This window comes from Hoplias malabaricus, chromosome 2, assembly GCF_029633855.1.
Source record: "Hoplias malabaricus isolate fHopMal1 chromosome 2, fHopMal1.hap1, whole genome shotgun sequence".
NCBI lineage: Eukaryota > Metazoa > Chordata > Actinopteri > Characiformes > Erythrinidae > Hoplias > Hoplias malabaricus.
In genome coordinates, this window is record NC_089801.1 from 55160349 (window position 1) to 55179809 (window position 19461).

The 19461-nt window shown below is 39.6% G+C and overlaps 1 protein-coding gene across 1 annotated transcript in view; it reads left to right on the plus strand.

The window, feature by feature from the left end:
* The first annotated feature begins 3411 nt into the window (after nucleotides 1-3411).
* The window catches only part of LOC136686441 (FERM and PDZ domain-containing protein 4-like), a 75754-nt gene continuing 59704 nt past the window's right edge, over nucleotides 3412-19461 (plus strand). The window contains exon 1 of the mRNA XM_066660222.1: nucleotides 3412-3539. Coding sequence (XP_066516319.1) covers nucleotides 3499-3539 — 41 coding nt within the window. The 5' untranslated portion in view covers nucleotides 3412-3498. The remainder of the gene's footprint in view (nucleotides 3540-19461) is intronic.

Sequence of the window (19461 nt, forward strand, 5' to 3'; positions counted from 1 at the left end):
TATGGAGATTGTTGTAGGTGCACTTGTAAGTAACTGAACTGTTTATTTAAAAGGAGAATCTGTATCTGTTTGGACACAGTGTAGTTCAAGAATGTCACTTAGTTTAAATCAGCTTTTTTCCTGAGTCCTGGAGCAGCTGGGGCTTGGGGGCTTTCCTCCAGGGTCCAGCAGCAGCTGGTTATATAGTGAGATCATGACCCCTCCAGCAAATGACTCAACTTCGAGCTACAACCACATTGTCCAGCGTCAGATTTAAAGTGACACTTTGGCCCAGGGGGCATAACTTTGGATTGGACATTGAAGAGGCTGAGCAGAACCTTCTTGGGAGGAGCTGCATGCGTGCATCCAGCCACAAGAAAACCATAATACTGCAATCAATATTTATCATATTAGAATTAGTAAAATGCAATACATACAGATTTATTAGTAGTTCATGGTATTATTTGTCATTCCAATACTATTGTCCAGTTTGTTTGTTTTTTAGCTCGTTGAGGCTGGAAGTTCTTGCACAGTTTGTGTTAGCCTCTAGTCCTTCATCAGTGGTCACAGGATACTGATGGCTGAATACTTTTGGCTGGTGGGTTCTTCTCAGTTCAGTTTAAAACTCCAGCTGCACTGCTGTGTCTGATCCACTCGTACCAGTCCACACTCACCACCATCATAACAGTGTCACTGTGGTACTGAAGATGATCGACTACCCAAAAAATACCTGTTCTGTGGGGATTCTGACCATCGTAAAACAATGTGAAAGTATGCAGAGCAACAAATGGCCTGTAGTCTATAATTGTAGAACCACAGAGTGCAACTACATTGTCAGTAGATCTGATCAAATTGGATCACAATGAGTGTAGAAACAATGAGGTCCCTTTAATTTTATGGCTGATTTGTGTATGTCCAATATCATGATTATTAATTGGCATTTTTCCATGATTATGATTAATGAACGATTATTTTGTTTTGTATTTATGACTCTCATAGTTCAGTGACGAGGCTTGTACTGTAAATATACTCTAGTATTAAAGCTGGGATATTTTTTCTAATGTCGCCGGGAGCTTGTTCCTCTCTTGTTTTCTGAGCAGTGTTTAAATTTGGTGTGTGATTGGGCTTTGGCTGAAACCATTTATTCTCAATGTTTACATTTGACTCCTTTTTGTTCAGTGTTGTATTAATTATAGTCAAAACACAGCACGTCTACACCACAGATGCTGTGTTTTTCTTTGGTCTGCTTTGGAGTTTAGGTTGCTTCCATGTGGCAGATAGGGGCAGAGTCACATGACTACAGCTTGGTAGCATGGTTTTAAAGGGACAGTACATGAACACACAGTGGGGACACAACAGAGTAAAAATAATTGATTTAACCGTTATGGACAAGATTATGTCAATTAGAAGTTCTGAATGATTATTTCAATTAATTTTTGATTAATTGCCCAGCCCTACTACAAAGTGTGTTCTGTAAATAATCATAATCTCAGACTACATATGACTACTATTCTGTAAAATATGCATGAATTATTTTCATATAGGTTTCTGACAAATGTGTCATTCATGCAATGAGTAAACAATAGTTGTTGATTTCAAATGGTTTTATCTGGTGAACATGTCTTCTATTTGTGGTACTAGTGATATTGCATTGTTCTCTGTTTTCTACTGAAAATATTCTTTACAAATCTTCAGTTTTTCTGTGGGTTGTCATGTGCTGCCAACTTGCCTTTGGGGTGAGTGTAAAGTTGTGTTAATTTAGTTTTATAACCATTTAGATCTAACTGTAGAACCCACCCTTAAATTCAAGTGTGATCACTGGGTGGTGCTAAGTCAGATGACCTTTATTTAAATATGGCTGACCCCGATGTCTCTGTGGACACGCTAATAGTACTGGACACATTGGTTCTGAGCTGATCTTTTGCATATGACCATCTTCAGATCACTGAATAAGAAAAGCACATCTTCCTGAAGCCTTGCATAAAGACAGTGATTAATGCTCTCTAAACCACACAGGGCTAAAGGTGGGACTACTAGGCTCACAGTTAAATTTCCCCCTTATTAACTCTTCCATCAACTCAGTTCTGCACCGCACTATAAGCCTAAGTGTGTTATGTCAAAGCTTCAGTGTTAAATGATGTAGTTTATTAAGTCATTCACAAAAGTGTCTCAAACATAATTTGTAACAAAATTGCTCTCAAATGAGTTGCCTTTAGTATTCATTTCAGTGATGTGATAATATAATTGATGTTTATTTGCTTTGTCCATGACATATTCTCCCTTCTATTTCCATATTTGTAAACTTTTTTTGATGTAAATTCAAAACACATACTCAAAATTCATAAAATACAGACGAATAGAAATGCTCCAAAATGCCCAACAATAAATGTGAAATATGATATTCATGGTAAGTATGAATATGTCCTGCCTGCCATTAAACAGCGATGTCACAAATATAATCTTATGAATGAGGGGAACCAAGTATTCACCCACCTCACTAAGCTCCACCCACTAAATGAAACACAGAGAAACATCATAGACCCCAAGTAAATCTTTACCACAGTGCATTATGGGGGTGGGTGGATCATGATATTGAGCTGCTTTTCTGCTAATGATTATGGGGCATTACATCTTAAAATGCATCACGATGTGAACATACTCATTGGAGGTGCCTTAATTTATTAAATAACAGTAAATAAATTGTTTAAACACCTTTAAATATGAATAACCAAGACTTTAAAGCAACTGGATCACAACCTTTCTATGTACAATAAGCATCACTTGATGCAAATACAAACTGTAACCTATGGCCAGCAGGGTCTTGCTCTGCTGCCAGCAGCAGTCCAGCATTGTACTGCAGAGTCAGCTCTCTCTCTCTCTCTCTCTCTCTCTCCCTCCCTCCCTTTCACTGCAGCCCACCCTTGTAGCCCACCTCTCCCCCCCAGGGGACTCAGGGGTGAAGGGCTCACAGTGGAGAGGGAGTCAGCATTCATCTGGGCTCTAGTAGCGTCATCATCTATCGGCACTAATTTGCCATCCCTCCACCCTCATCCTCCTCATTTTTCCACTCTTCTCCCGGACCCCTCCTCCCATCCCCCACCCACCCGGATCCCTCCCTCCCTCTCTCTCCCTCTCTCGCTGGCGCTATTTATTCAAAGCTGTTGTCAACCACTGCTCTGCTCCAGCTCATCTAGCCCTCACACAGCTTGCTAGCGATGGGAGGAGGACGGATGCTAAGTACTAGCGTGCCGGACGCAGGAAAGTCCAGCTCTGGACAGTAGCTGCTGGGACCGTCCCTGATGTATGGTTGATTTCTGGTTGATTCCTGGACAGTCTTCCAATTAGGTATCCCTCCTCCTGGAAGACTGGTCAAGTGCAATGGATGAGATGGAGAGTTAAGTCCAAACATTTTGGTATTTGGAACCAAGCTAGCAATAAGGAATCAGGACCTCACCTGGATCTATCAAGGGCTTTTGTCCGTGAAGAGTTTCTTGTCCGGACGACTCATTTTGTTTTTGGATGGATGTGTTTGGATTCTCGAAGATGGCTAAACTGTCCAGGTGAGTGTATACTGCACCCCCCCTCCCCCTGGGGTAAATGTTCCTGCCTGTGGTCAGGAGATGGACAGGAGATATAAGCTTATTAAGCACATCCCCCATGCTGGGTCAGAAGCGCGGGATGTTTGAGATTTCTCGAGGGATTAGAGAGAGCGAAACAGAGAGTCATGACTAAGACTCAAAAAAAGTTCAGAGGTGGCACAGCATGTGTATTTTGTGGGGAGTGTATGTGTGTTATGTGCTGAGGTGTGGGGTGGAGGATGCTGAGGAATTTGACAGATGAATCAGTACCAAATATAATAGGAGGCAGAACTGAGGGATTGACTGTGTGTTTTTTATTGACACTGCAAAAATGATAATGGATTTTCTGATTGTTAGAAAATCACTCAAACTAGCGCTGGCTCAACATTATTTTTGTTTGTGGTTATTTATTCACTCTCATTACAAATCCATGTCCCATTTTTGTTTTTCAAATTGAATATGAGGTGTTTTAAAACTTTGGAAGTCAAAAATATGTCACTTGGCCAAATAGAACAATGCTCTTCATTTTGTTTTATTATTGTTTTAAGGTCTGTTTATTCTCTATTGATGATATTAGAAATTGTAAGAATGTTGTGTATAAACGTGGAGCGATTTTGGACAATAAGATATTTGAAAGAAGTAAAATCTATATTTAGCTGAAAAAGATTCATCATGTACAAATAAACTATTGATGTTTATTGTATGTGTACTCCCAGTAATATATACCATAAATTTAGAATGAGTTTTGGCGATTAAAAATAAAACTTTAATATTGCCTATATATACCAGATGTTTTTTTTTTGTTCCAGAGGTGTAAAAAATTAGGAAGATGACATTAAATTAAATGACACCTGTATCAGTATTGATATGCATTTATTTATTATTATATTCACTATCTTGAAAGTCTTTTGGGCATTTTCCAAAAAGAACACTTAGAAATACAGATGTTTGTGCAAACCAGCCTCAGCTGTTTTCAGACATTGTATCATTGTATCATATATTCAAGTTCTAGCCTCTGTAAAGCAGTTGGACATGAGAGATGATTAAGTTCCTCTGTTGCTAGCGATGGTACACAAATGCTAGAGTATATAAAAAATGAAATAAATAAATAATAAAATAAATAACTAAAATCATTTTGCCCAAATGACAGCCCCACAGCTTCCACACCACCCTTAAAGTTGCACGATTTTCTTGATTTGAGGCCAGATAATCCTCCTAAGGGATTTGGCTCTGTGATCACCGCTGCACCCATGGCTTGCCTAGCTCGCCCGGATGAGAGAGCGGCATGTTCTCCGTACGTCTATCAACCAGACGGGGGAAGTGGGGGGAAGGGGAAGGAAAAAAGGGAGGAAAAAAAACCACAATAACACATGAAATAAGGCTTGATATTAAAGGAAAAATGATTGAGGGATTTTGCGGTGCTCACACGTGGAGGTGGGGGATGTGGTTACACAGAACTGTCAGTGCTGCTCTGTAAGGGCTATAGGAAGCTATGGCTCTGAATAGAAAGCTTTACAAAGAGCTGTGACTTTCTTGTTTATTTGACTTTACTGCCTATAAATGTGTGTAGAAAGAGAGCTTTGTTGACAGCTTGTTGGAATTCAAGTGTGTCAAGTTTAAAGACCTTTCGGACCATGTGGGTTTGCCAACAGCTTCTTTAGGTGTTGTGTTGTTTTCCTCTTAATCAGTTAAGGGAGGTGGTGCAGTATTATGTTGAGTCAGTAGTAGAGTTATCTTTTAAGATTGGAGCCAGTTTTAAACCATCAGAAAATGGTTATGGTTGTGATTAGAGGAAAGTATGAATAATGCATTAGCAGAGAAGGGACTAAATGCTGGCTTCACATAGTCTCTGATATGTCAAGCTGTTTTCTTAGACTTCAAAAAACCTTCAAAATAAAAGTAAATAAGTCAACACTCTCAAATCTTAGTCTTCAGTGATTTATTTTAGTATTAAAACAAAACACTTAGCAAAGCTCACAGAGTAGACTCACCAAGCTGAGAATGATTAGCCTTTAGGGTAGACATATATTTGCTGTTAACTACATGTAGAGATATATTTGCTTTTAACTACATGTTTGCGTATGCATCATGGTTACTTCACATATCCTGCATCCGTTTGGTGTGTAGGTTGTATACGTACTCAGAAAATAAAAGCTACGCGTATGCCAGGTGCAGTACACATGTAAATGGTAGGGGGCAGTGCAGGCGATCAACAGCATCACAGTGGCCGACAGTTTTGAAGAAGGCTGTAATAGAGCCAAAACTGCAATTACCTGTCTATTTCTCTGGTCTGAGCTCTAGTGGAAGCCTCTAGTTACAAGTGTAGCACATAGAAATGTATGTAAACAGTTACATTCATGACGTTGCCTATGAGAATGCACAACCAAACAGCAAGAATATCTCTACCCTTAGGCTCCATCAATGCAAATGATCAGATGTGGTCAGTGGTGAGCCCTGGCTATTTGTGGTAGGCATTCTGGTGAGGGCATGAAATTCAAAACTAACTAAAAACAGCTAACACTAGTGTCTACTTGTGTCCCTATGGGATTTGCAGTGTTGTGTTTACATTAAGCAAACAGCACTCCACTACTCTGCACTATACTGCACTACAGACATTGCTGGCTCTTCTAGCTTAAAAATAGACATTGAATTTTGTAAAAAAAAATAAATAATGTAATTCTAGTAACAATGACTATATCTATATGACAGTGACACAATAGGAGTTTTCCTGACCTAGAATTTGTGTTTTTACAGGGAATTTTACAGGATTTTACAGGGAAACTTAATGATGAGTTAATGGAGTTTAATGTTTAACTTAATGAGTTTTGGAGTCACTGACATACCTAGAAATTCCCAAATGCGCGTGTTGACATTGTTTCACTGATAATTTGCTCATACTCAATGAAAATGAAGACATGATTGGTTGACTTCACTTTCAGTTCTTAATTATGTTAACCTTCAGTTCAGCTCCTGAAGTCCAAATGAATAGATGAGCTACCTTGGCTGTGTCTAGCCAGGAATCATAACAATTTCCATTCTGGCCTTTAATCTTGTTTACAAACTCTCATATTTCTTAATACAAAAAGAGAAGATTGTGCAGAACAGAAAATACAAAGGGAAATCTGCAACTGGACAATGATTATTTTCAAGCATTATATTAGTTATCTTGGTATATACTGATCTCTGGTTATATACGTATCATTATTTATCCAATTTACAATTGTCACCCAGCTTCACCTAGTATCACAATGGGCTTAGGTTCAAATCAACTCATCACAAACACTATTTGTCCTGGCTTTTTTCTTTTTTATATCTGTATTTGTCAGCCTGTTTGGCCCTATTGGGAGATTAAATGTTTTCAGCTACTGAGTCTTCAGTGTTGAGGTGTGAGTAGTGTGGTGTTTGGTTAACTTCTTGGAGGAAAAATGAGTTGTGTTTCATATTTGATTAATCACTGATGTTCAGTTTAGCTAATGACCATGCATTAATTCCAGCTTGACAAAGTCAGATTCTATACTGTTATCTTAATATTTCATTCCATCACTTGGGTTTTAAACATGCTAATCATGAATCTTTATTATTCCCTTCATTAGAAGAGTATGGATATGCCTGCTATTAAAAAATGATGTTTCTTCATTGGAATTCTGTCCTTATTTCATTATAGTTGGGGAAAGCTAATTGCCATTCAGAGAGCTTGCCCTTTCTCTTTCTCTCACACTGATTAGAAAACCATAGAGCAGTGTTTGGGTCTGTATCTCTGTTTAAATTAACACTTTAACCCAATGTACTAACACTGCTATAAGTGGAGACTAGCATTTCTAGCATTAGGAAATCAAGGGGATTCGGGGCTGGCCTAATCAGAGTCCACACTCTGATTCTTGACTAAGCACCACAGGAAACTGAGCCCATACCTGCCAGCTGCAAAGTCTGCATGCTGTAGATGAGCTCTGCTCTTCTGTTTAGTTCTTGAGAAAACATTTAATCAAGGTTGTACCAAGGTGTTGTAGCACTGGACCCCCATCCAACAGTAAGTGAGGACAGTAGTGACATTAGGAGTCTTACAACATTGTACCCCCATTCCATTGGTTGATATGACTGTGCAGTGACATAAGAACCGGGAAATAGTCGAGATATTCCAGTCATCACTGAGTAGCTGGAAGTGTCAATACTATGATTGTAACAAATTCACTGCCAAGCACTAAGATGTAATCTCAGAAATAATAAGCAGTTCTCCTTTATGTGCCTTCAGCTTTTCAATGAGAGTGTTAGCTAGTGTGTTAGAGAGAGTTTGATGACACACTGACATACTGCTATCAATAAAAACAGACCAGATTATTAGGCCTGTCTCATTTTCATTCATTCATTATTCATTAATTATCTGTAACTACCGCGACCCTGAACTGGATAAGCGGTTACAGATAATGAATGAATGAATATCTGTAACTATGTCACAACACTTCCTTCAAGAGCCTGATACGTCATCAGAACATCAATAAAAAAATGGCAGTGCTTCATTTCCAGGATACAAACAGTGCTCTCTAGGCAGTTCTGGCACTCTGAAGTGCTGCTACACTGAAAAAAAATATATTGAATTTACTTTATTTTTTCACATCAAAAGGTTTCATGAAATTAAATCATCTAAATCCAGAAAGGGCGGCACGGTGGCGCAGCAGGTAGTGTCGCAGTCACACAGCTCCAGGGGCCTGGAGGTTGTGGGTTCGTTTCCCGCTCCGGGTGACTGTCTGTGAGGAGTTGGTGTGTTCTCCTGGAGCTGTGTTTCCTCTGGGTGCTCCGGTTTCCTCCCACAGTCCAAAAACACACGTTGGTAGGTGGATTGGCGACTCAAAAGTGTCCGTAGGTGTGAGTGAATGTGTGTGTGTGTCTGTGTTGCCCTGTGAAGGACTGGCGCCCCCTCCAGGGTGTATTCCTGCCTTGCACCCAATGATTCCAGGTAGGCTCTGGACCACCCCGCAACCCAGAATTGGATAAGCAGTTACCGATAATGAATGAATGAATCAATAAATCCAGAAACATAATTTGAATATTACTCCAATTTGACATAAAAAAATAAGTAAACTCAAAGTTTCATTTTTTTCAGTGTGTACTGTAGTTAAATTAAAAACATCATACGCCTTCAGAAGTGTTCGTTAAATGTATATTATCACCCACCCCTAACAGGGTTACCGGGCCCCACCCTGGAGCCAGGCCTGAGGGAGGGGCTTCTCGGCGAGTGCCTGGTGGTCGGATTTTACTCATGGGATCTGGCCAGACTCAGCCCGAAGGAGCAACATGGGTCCACTCTCCCATGGGCCCACCTCCTGTGGGAGAGGTAGTAATCCGGGTCTTGTGCATTGTGGATTCGGTGGCAGGCGAGGGCGGGGACCCTGGCATTCTTATTCTCGGTTACTGAAACTGGCTTTTGGAACATGGTAAAAGAGCCTGAGCTGGTGCGCGAGGTTGAGAGGTACTGGCTAGATATAGTTGGGCTCACCTCGACACACAGTATGGGCTCTGGAACCAATCTCCTTGAGAGGGGCTGGATGCTCTTTCACTCTGGAGTTGCGCAGGGTGAGCAGCATAAGGCAGGAGTGGGCTTACTCATAGCCCTCCGGCTTAGCGCCAGTACATTGGGGTTTACCCCAGTGGACAAGAGGGTGGTATCCCTGCGGGAAAGGGCTCTGACGATTGTTTGTGCTTATGCACCGAACAGCAATTCAGAGTTCCTGGCCTTCTTGGGGACCCTAGAGGGGGTGCTGGAGTGTACTCATTCTGGGGACTCCATTGTTCTGCTGTGTCTCCAGCGAGACCTGGAAGGGTGTGATCTAGAGGAATGGCCCCGCTGATCTGAAACCAAGTGGTGTTCAGTTATTGGAGTTCTGTGCCCATCACATTTTATCCATTATGAACACCATGCTCGAGCATAAGGGTGTCCATAAGTACACCTGGCATCAGAACACCCTTGGCCGCATTTCGATGATCGACTTTATAGTTCTGGACACTCGGGTGAAAAGAGGTGCTGAGCTGTCAGCTGATCACCACCTAGTGGTGAGTTGGATCAGATGGCAGGGAAGGATGTCGGACAGACCTGTGAGGCCCAAACGTGTGTTGAGGGTTTGCTGGGAACATTTGGCAGAGGAACCTGTCAGAAAGATCTTCAATGTCCACATCATGGAGAGCTTCAACTTCATCCCAGCATAGACCAGTAACACTGACTCTGAATGGGCCATGTCCCTGATCTCCATTGTTGAAGCAGCTAGCCGGAGCTGTGGCTGCAAAGTTGTCGGTGACTGTCATGGTGGCAATCCCCGCTGAAGAAAGAGTCCTATCGAGCCTGGTTGGCTCAAGGTACTGAAGCCAACTTTTTGTATTGTGGTTTGTCAGCTCACTACCTCAGGAGATTTTGTTTTAAATTGTGTTGACTGATATTTTTTTACACACTGTTTATTTAAGAAAAAAAAACAGAATTGCACTGAAAGGAAGAAAATTCCTTATTTTTTATTGTTTTTCCTAAGAACAATTCTATTTGAAAAAAGAAACAAAAAAAGAAAAAACTAGAAAAGATGTCTAGTGTGGAGAGAATATTTATTTAATATTTGTATTGTGGTTTCTCCTTTTCTATCTCAAAAAAGGTTTTTTCCTAATGTTAAGGCAATCTTTGTTTTATTACTGTTCCATTTTTTCTAAACAAAAATGTTGATTGTGATAATAAAGTATTTTGTTATCACGTACAATGTTTGGCGAGATTCTAGGTATTTTGGATCCTTTGGATCTATGAAGCTTAAATATTAAAAAGTATTGGTATTAGTATCGATATCTGCGATACTGGTCTTGCATTTACTTGGTATCGGATCGATAGCAAAATTCACGGTATCGCCCACCTCTAATGGAAAACAACTTTCGGTCGGCTCTGAGAAGATTCTAGAAAACCATCAGGTGACTCAGAAGAGGAAAGCAGTTTTCCATCAACACTTTATATAGTGGGGGCAGGGAGTTGTTGACCTCGACTGGAGACATCATTAGGCGGTGGAAGGAATACTTCGAGGATCTTCTCAATCCCACCAGCACGTCTTCCACAGAGGAAGTAGAGTTTGGGTATCCCGGACAGGGCTGAGGTGGCTGAGATAGTATGAAAACTCCTTGGCGGTAGGGCCCTGGGGATGAATGACGTCTGCCCCAGGTTCCTCAAGGCTCTGGCTGACACATCTTTGCAACATCGTGTGGTCTTTGGGGGCAGTGCCTCTGGACTGGCAGAGAGGGGTGGTGGTTCCCCTTTTTAAGAAGGGGAACCTGAGGGTGTGTTCCAACTATAGGGGGATCACACTCCTTAGCCTCCCCAGTAAGGTCTATGCGGGGGTACTGGAGAAGAGAGTCTGACTGATAGTTGAACCTCAGATCGAGGAGGAACAATATGTATTCCGCCCTGGTCGTGGAACACAGGACCAGCACTGTACCCTTGCTAGTATGCTAGAGTTTGCTAGAGTTGCTAGAGTTTGCTCAACCGGTCTACATTTGTTTTGTGGATCTGGATAGGGAATTCGACCGTGTCCCTTGGGATATTCTGTTGGGGGTGCTCTGGGAGTATGGGATTCTGCATTCTTTGCTACAAGCTATCCAGTCCCTATATAAACAAAGCAGGAGTCTGCTTCATATGGCTGGCAGTAAGTTCGACTGGTTTCCAGTTGGAGTTGGACTCCGTCAGGGCTGCCCGTTGTCACTGCTTCTATTCAGAATTTTTATGCACAGAATTTCTCTGTGTAGCCATGTGGCAGAAGGTGTCTGGTTTGGTGGTCTCAGTATCCCATGTCTGCTTTTTGCGAATGATTTGGTCTTATTGGCTTCATCGAGCCATTTGCAGAGTGTGAAGTGGTAGGGATGAGAATCTGCACCTCCAAATCTGAGTCCATGGTTCTCAGTCAGAAAAGGGTGGAGTGCTCTTTCCAGGTTGGAAGTGAGATCCTGCCTCAAGTGGAGGAGTTAATATACCTCAGGGTCTTTGAGCGAGAGATTGACAGGCGGATTGGTGCAGCATCTGCAGTAATGCGGATTCTGTACCAGTCCATTGTGGTGAAGAGAGAGCTGAGCAGAAAAGCAAAGCTCTTGATTTACAATTCAGTCTACGTCCCAACCCTCACCTATGGTCATGAGCTTTGGGTAGTGACCGAAAGAATGAGATTGCGGGTACAAGCGGCTGAAATGAGTTTCCTCTGCAGGGTGTCTGGACTCTCCCTTAGAGATAGGGTTAGGAGCTCCGGGAGAGTGGAGCCGCTGCTTCTCCATGTCGAGAGGAGCCAGTTGAGACATGAGGTGTTCCAGGCATGTCCAATGGGGAGGTGGCCCTGGGGAAGACCCAGAACACGCTGGAGAGACTACATGTCTCAACTGGCCTGGGAACGCCTCGATATCACTCCAGAGGAGCTGGAAGCAGTGGTTGGGGAGAGGGAGGTCTGGGTTTCCTTACTCGGACTGCTTCCCCCGCGGCCCAGACCCGGATAAGCGGTGGATGATGGACGGATGGATGGATGGATGGATGGATGGGTATATTAAAACTACCCAGACCCTAGGTAAGGTAGGGTTAAGTATTAGTAGCAAGGTGTGAAGGTGCCATCCTAATTCTGAATATTGTTATTCATGTTTTTGAAAAACAAATAGGCCAATATCAACCATATTTTATTTTGTGATGTATTAAGTGTTCAGAATCAGATAATTTTTTTTGTGTTGCCTTGGTAACAATAAAAATCATGGACAAAATGTGGGTTGCTTGAATAAAAGTTTGAAAATCCCTTTTCTAGGTGAGTTATGTCTTACAGTGTGATAAAATACATAAGGAAGCCAATTTACAGTTTGAGAAAATTGGGTATGTCTATAGTTAGCTTTATGGTAATTGGTCCTATTCTAACACTGTTAGTTTGTTGGAATCTGGGAAAGACAGAAAAAAAAAACCAATTTTATCATGATTTTAGATCTTTGTCAGTGTTGTTATATTTGTATAAGAATTTCTACTTGAGCACAGTATGTATCAAATGTCTTTGCATGTGTCTTTGCACACTTGCTGAGTGGAATATTGCTGAGTGTTCTATAGGGCTGACGTATGAAGAGAGACATTTTTTTCCTCAGCCATCTGTCTGAAGCCCCAGCCTCAGCTCTGATAGCAAGGGGAAGGTCAAACCCTCGGATGTGGTAGGAACGGCAGTCTAGAGAATCTCTCAAATCTCTCAACCTGATTGAACCTTTCAGGATCCAATGTCACCACCGAACGTGTTTGTTTAAGACCATCTGTGGATGCCAGACTAATAAACTGGCTGAAAGATAACACAGGGGGTGAAGGTACCACTGGTTTGGGAAGGTCCACAAAAGCAAATTAAAGAAGAATGAGTGCAGTCGGGCCCTTTTCATCACATTTCCCGTCCTCCTTTTGCTTAGTTAATAATGGCCATTAAGAGATGTCTTCTGCTCTAGATAGTATCACTGGTCTAAACAGCTATGGCTTAAAGGCTGCTCCGGGCTAGCAAATAAAGGTCAGGGCAGATGGCATAGCGTGCATGAATATGAGAACAGGCACAACTCGACATTCCATGGTGATCCGAGACCAGTTTTCTCTTTTGAAATGGGTCAAATTTCTTTACCTCACATTCTCCCTAATTTATGTTAGCTAGGGACCCCCTGCTCACACTCTTGGATTCCAATTTGCAATCTCCTGATAATACAGGCAACACTTAGACAAGAGTCATAGAAGGGGAGAGTTATTACTGACATTTGGCTTTAATATTTGAATGAAATAATATAATTACATTTCACTTGCATAATAATTAAATGATATTAAATGCATTGTGTAAATAAGCATTACTCACTCGTAGGTCATTTAAGGAAACTTACTGTGTTCTGGCAAAGTTTGATTATTTTTGAAAGACAGATTTGCACATTCTCTTCTTTTGTTATCTTTTTCCTTTTCTCCTTCTTCTTGACAGCTCCTCTCCCTTTCAGACTAATAGCTTTTCTTCTTACAGTGGAAGTTGGGACAGAAATGACTGCAGATTTTTTTCAGCTTTGAAGCAAGGGTGGAGCTTTTATTTCCTCAGGTCTCTGGTTGCCAGGTTGCTTGGCTGTTAGGGGTTGTTAGGGGCTCCCATTGTCTTTGTATCTTTAAATCTTTTATGAAGTAATTTTTGCAACAGTTGTTTGTTTCATGTATTTGCCTTCTTGTAAAAGAAGATTAACTTCTCTATGATCCTCTCAGGAATGTCTTTGGAAAAAATGAATAATTTTTTGTAATGAGTACGTAATGGCTGGAAATGAAATAAATGAACAAGGCTGTTCTGATGTTTGCACTATATTCTTTTGGGTTTTTTTATAGAAATGTTTTTCCCTCAGCATGCTCAAGCATGGAGAATAATAATTAATATAAAAGAGATGTGGTTGTTGGCATGCACCAGTGAGTCTATGATATATTAGAACCATGGCAGATGAGAAGATCGCTGACCTTGTAAATCCTTCAGAAATAGAATATGTCAGCTTTCAGCTCTGTATATTGCCCCCTCTGTAAAGAACACAAAGCATATATGTCTTCTACTATCAGTGGGAAAGCAGTGTTCATAAAGAATGAATTAGTGCAGATAGATGTGCCCATGATTTTTCCATCATTGTGTGTTGAGTATAAATAATAAGAGTCAACTTGAAAGTACAAGAGGCCAGTGAATGGCTTCATATCTCCTGGACATTTGTTTCTTCAGAGATGTTGTGACTGGGAGGCATGAAGTAGTGGCTGTATTCATTATCTCTGAGTTTACAATAGGACAATTTTTGTCCAGTAATTTCAGTCACCTGGACATGTATTTTAACTGTATTCTACCATACACTCATACAGAGTAATAAACTTTACGCAAAACACAGCTTTACCTAATAACTATAATAGTAATACAGGAGTAATAATGCTTTAATATAAATGCAACCCAGTAGCCATTAAGTTACAGTAGAATTACTGGAAATTAAATATTTGGCTTAATTTTACTAGACATAAAAATACATTAATTAAAAGGGGAAAAAATAATAAAATCCACTTCTTACTACTTAGAGGTGACATCCACATTTGTAATCCAAAAACACTTTTTATAAAATTCAGATGATGTTTCCTCACCATTTGATGGTATCTAGTCCAGCTTGAAACTGGTCTAATGTGTTTACATTGTCTGTAAATGAGTAATAAAACAACCTCTTTCTGTCCGGTATGCTAGACTCTCTCTCTCTCTCTCTCTCTCTCTCTCTCTTTCTTTCTTTCTTTCTTTCTCTCTCTCTCTCTCTATCATGGAAGAGAGATCTGGAATTTTTTAGACAATGGAGAACTCAAAATATTGAAAACCATAAATTGAGATGAGGATATTACTCTGTTCTTGCTCCCTTGCTGTTAATGTCTCCACTAACTGCATTACCGAAAGTGCTACAAAACTTCAGCCATGCATAAACAATTGTCTTTTTTTTCACTCTCAAACACACCATTCCACATTAAAAGATGCAGCACTTCTGATTGTAAACAAATGCATTTCCAAATACAAATACATTCATAGACATCCCCTTTAGTACCTCCATGTCCATTTAAAAATATATATTTTTCTGTGCACTTAATCAAATCAAATCAAATTTATTTGTATAGAATTTGTATAGCGCTACAACTGATGTTGTCACAAAGCAGCTTCACAGAATTCCAGTAAAGAGAAAGTTTTGATATGGAATGTAAAAATGTAAAGAATGTAAAAAAGCCAAGGGCCAATGTGGCAAGGAAAAACTCCCTCAGAGCTGAGGAAGAAAAATTGAGTGGTACCAAGGATCACAGGGGGGGCCTATCCTCCTCTATGTCAATCTACTGGTAATAAGAGTTAGGAGCCAGTAACAACTTCAGTGGGCAGCTCCAAGGCAATTGGTGGTGGCTGTAGCGTGGACAGCTGGTCTGAAGCGTGGAGCAGGAGCTTGACAATCATCCATCAGTGTCCAGATGGACAGATGGGCATTCGTTTATTCGGAAAAAGGTAAAGGGATGGAAATAGTTTTGATCTGTTTGGGTGAACATAAAGCACAAAATGTGAACATTTCCAGAGTGTGGCTAATGACTCCAGCAGATCTGACTTTGACAACTTTAACTAAAAGGAGAAAACCAGAAGGACACACAGACATGGGAGCATCCTGAAACACTGGCATCCCTCTGCTCCATCGTCGATAAACCTGAGTGATTGTGTGAAAAGCAGGATGACAGTAGCAGCGTCTCAGTTTACTATAATTCCCTGTGTCATTAGACCCCTGGATCTGCCACCTTTATCTATAGGGGAGCATTAACTACTAAAAGGTAAACTAAACAAATGAGTCTTTAGCCTAGTTTGGAGTCTCAAACATTTTGTGGAAGATCATTCCAGAGTTGGGTTTTTTATAAGAAAAAGCTTTTTCCCCAGCTGAGGCCTTCTGAATTCTGGGAACTATTAAAAATCCAGTACTCTGTGATCTGAATAATTGTGGAGTCTTAGAAAAGGAAATAATATCTTGAAGGTATTCAGGAGCGAGCCCATGTAGGGCTTTATATGTTAATAACAGAAATTTTTAATCGATAGAATTTAACTGGCAGCCATTTAACCATTTAACAATGGAGTGCTGAATGAACTGGACTGATATGTTCAATTTTTCTAGTTTTAGTGAGGACCCTGGCTGCAGCATATTGAACTAGTTCAGGATTACTTTCTGCTGGTGCATCCTGACAGTAGTGCATTACAAAGTAGTCAAGTAATAAAGGCATGTACTAATGTTTCTGCATCATGCAAGGATAAGGCATTTCTTATCCTGGCAATATTGAGAAGATGTAACAAAGCTGTCCTAGTGATACTGCCTATGTGTTGATCAAATGATAAATCCGGGCCAATTATGATTTCAAGATTTTTTTTACTGCTGAAGCAAGTTTAAATGGAAAGTCAGCAAGATTTAAATTGAAATCTGATCATTTGTTTCTTGCCTCCTTTGGACCTAAAATCAGGACCTTTGATTTGTTACTGTTTAAAAGAAGGAAGTTACACAACATCCAGCCTTTCACGTCTTTTACACAGTCCTCTATTTTCTTTAATCTGTGTTTGTAATCGAGCTTGGCTGATATGTACAATTGCGTGTCGTCTACTCAACAGTGAAAGTTAAGGTCATGGTTTCTCATAACTGCCTAACATGTATATTGTAAATAATAACGGTCCTAAAATAGAGCCTTGTGGAATTCCAAATCGTGCTTTAGAATAATTGGAAAATAAATCATTTACAAACTGATAACATTCCATTAAGTAAGATTTGAACCATGATACGGCTGTCTCTGTAATTCAACCATGTTTTCTAACCATTTTAGGAGAATATTGTGGTCTATCGTATCAAAAGCTGTACTGAGGTCAAGAAGCACCAACAGGCATATGTGACCTTGATCAGAGGCAAGAAGAAGATCATTTGTTATCTTAACTAGAGCAATCTCAGTGTCGCCTGAATCCAGATTGGAATATTTCACATATATATTGATATGAACTAAGTTGTTGGGCCACAGCTTTTTCTAAGATCTTGGATAGAATAGGTAGATTAGAAATAGGCTTGTAATTAGACAATATGCTAGCATCAAGATTTGGATTCTTGATCATAGGTTTAATATCTGCTTGTTTAAATGGCACAGACAAGTGATGAGTGTACTATAGTTAAAAGAGGATTGATAATAGCTGGTAGTACTTTGAGTAATTTTGTGGGAATTGCATGAAGTGTGCAAGTGGTACAGTTTGCAGAGTTGATAATCAGGTATGATATTAGAAATATGTGGTTATTACTGGGTATGTTACAAACATTTTACAAATAAGGCACACCATAAGTACAGAGTAAGTACCTATTAAGAAACGTGTAAGATAAAAACGTACTGAGTAAGTAAAGGGTATGATAATATAAATTTGTGGTTACTCTGTACCACATATTTGGTAACCCTCTACTTACCCAGTAATTAGTGGGCTCTAATTTAAAGTGTTACCCAGTACTGTAGGATTATTTTTGTTATTGTAGATCAGTGAGGCCAGATATGTTGAGCAAGCTTTAGTGAGAGCATTTCTATGCTCTATAGGGCTGCTGTTCCAGGCAGAGTGGAACACTTCCAGGTTGGTTGATTGCCATTTCCGCTCTAGTTTCCATGCTGTTTGTTTTAAGGTATGTGTTTTATCATTGTACCATGGGGTGAGCTTTTTCCGTCTCATAATTTTTCTTTTAAGTAGCGCCACATTTTCTAAAGTTGATTGACAGGTATTTCCTAAGTAGTCAGTTAGTACATCTAGCTCCATTGGGTCTGATGGAGTGGGAACTGGGTTTAAATAATTTAAAACCCACATTTAGCAAAACCAGTTACAAAACATTTGAAAAATGCACTTGCATTTTTAAAAGCATTCCATCATGTAAAAAAAAAAAAAATATATATATATATATATATATATATATATATACATTCATTCCTTCATTCGCTGTCTGTAACCACTTATCAAATTCAGGATCATGGTAATAACTATACAAAAAATCTTTTTTAAAAGCTTAAATATTCTGTATTAAAACATTACAAAATATGTCATATAATTGTGTTATTGCAGAAAATATCTTAATATAAATTTGTTTCCCCAAAAATGATGAAAACAGTACTTTCCACGAAGAATAAATGTTAATTATTGTGAAACCCTGACTAACTAAAAGTCTGTATTTCCCACTGGCTTTACAGGACACAAAGTTTTGAAGAATGATTCACATTTAAGCAAGTCATTTCACGTTTGGCTGGTTTTGTTACAGAATATGTGCCTGTTGGGAGTTCTGTATTTCTGATGTGAAAGTCGGGGGCTCATTTTCTTCTCATTGGTGTCAAGAGAGAACCAAACGTCAGCTCACACTAAGAGGTTTGTGACAAGTTCTGTGACCATAGCAGTAAGTTTCCACGGCCTCTGCAGCACAACAGATTCAGCATTAATGAACCCCTTTCCCCAGCACTCAGCACTTCAGGAGTCTGGCCCTTTCTGTGAACTATGAAAATTCAGTAAGAGTTTACTGTAGAGGTTAGTTTATAAGGCTACATGACACCTACATACACAAAACCCAGAGTAATTGTCCGAAAAAGGCCTATTTCGGCACTGTTACTCCAACTTAAAATAATTAAGTAACTGATTTCATCACCATTTCTAAGTTGGTCCAACATTAAGGTCAATTTGTTGCCCACAATTTCAAATAAAAATTGGCATAACCAGTTTTTTTTTAGTTAAACTTATGTTGACATGTCACCGCAACAAATTATCTTTTAATAGATTATTGTGACCTAATATTTGAAGTTACGTGAACTTGATATATTAAGGAAAGCTAATACTTAATTTGGTGTTGCATTGGCCAACTTAAAATATTCTCTAAAATTAGTTACTAAAACATTTTAAATAAGACAGACAAACTCAAACATGTTTGTTGGAAACAGCAAGCTCACTGCCCAAAGTAAATCAAGGAAAGAACATGGTCATAAGGCTTTGTTTTAAAGAAAATGAACACATATTGATTTTGTAAAGCTTGTAGTGTTTAAAAAGATAATGTTATTATAAGCAAACTTCAGCACATGACAGGCAGGAAATATTTAGAAAGCTACCTAGCAAAACAATGAATATATCATGGCAAAGAAAGTCAAACATTTGCTTAGGATTAGTTAATAAATTCAGATTTGCAGAATCTTAAATAAATTATTGCATACCTTCAAAGTAATGTAATTCCTTCGAGGTCACAGTGGCTTGCTACTTTAATGAATTATAAATATTGTATGATGAGCTATGGAATACATTTCTAAGAAGAGCTAACACAACATTTCAGTTCAACATGTTATTCCATGTCTGCTCAATGAATCCCTTTTTGA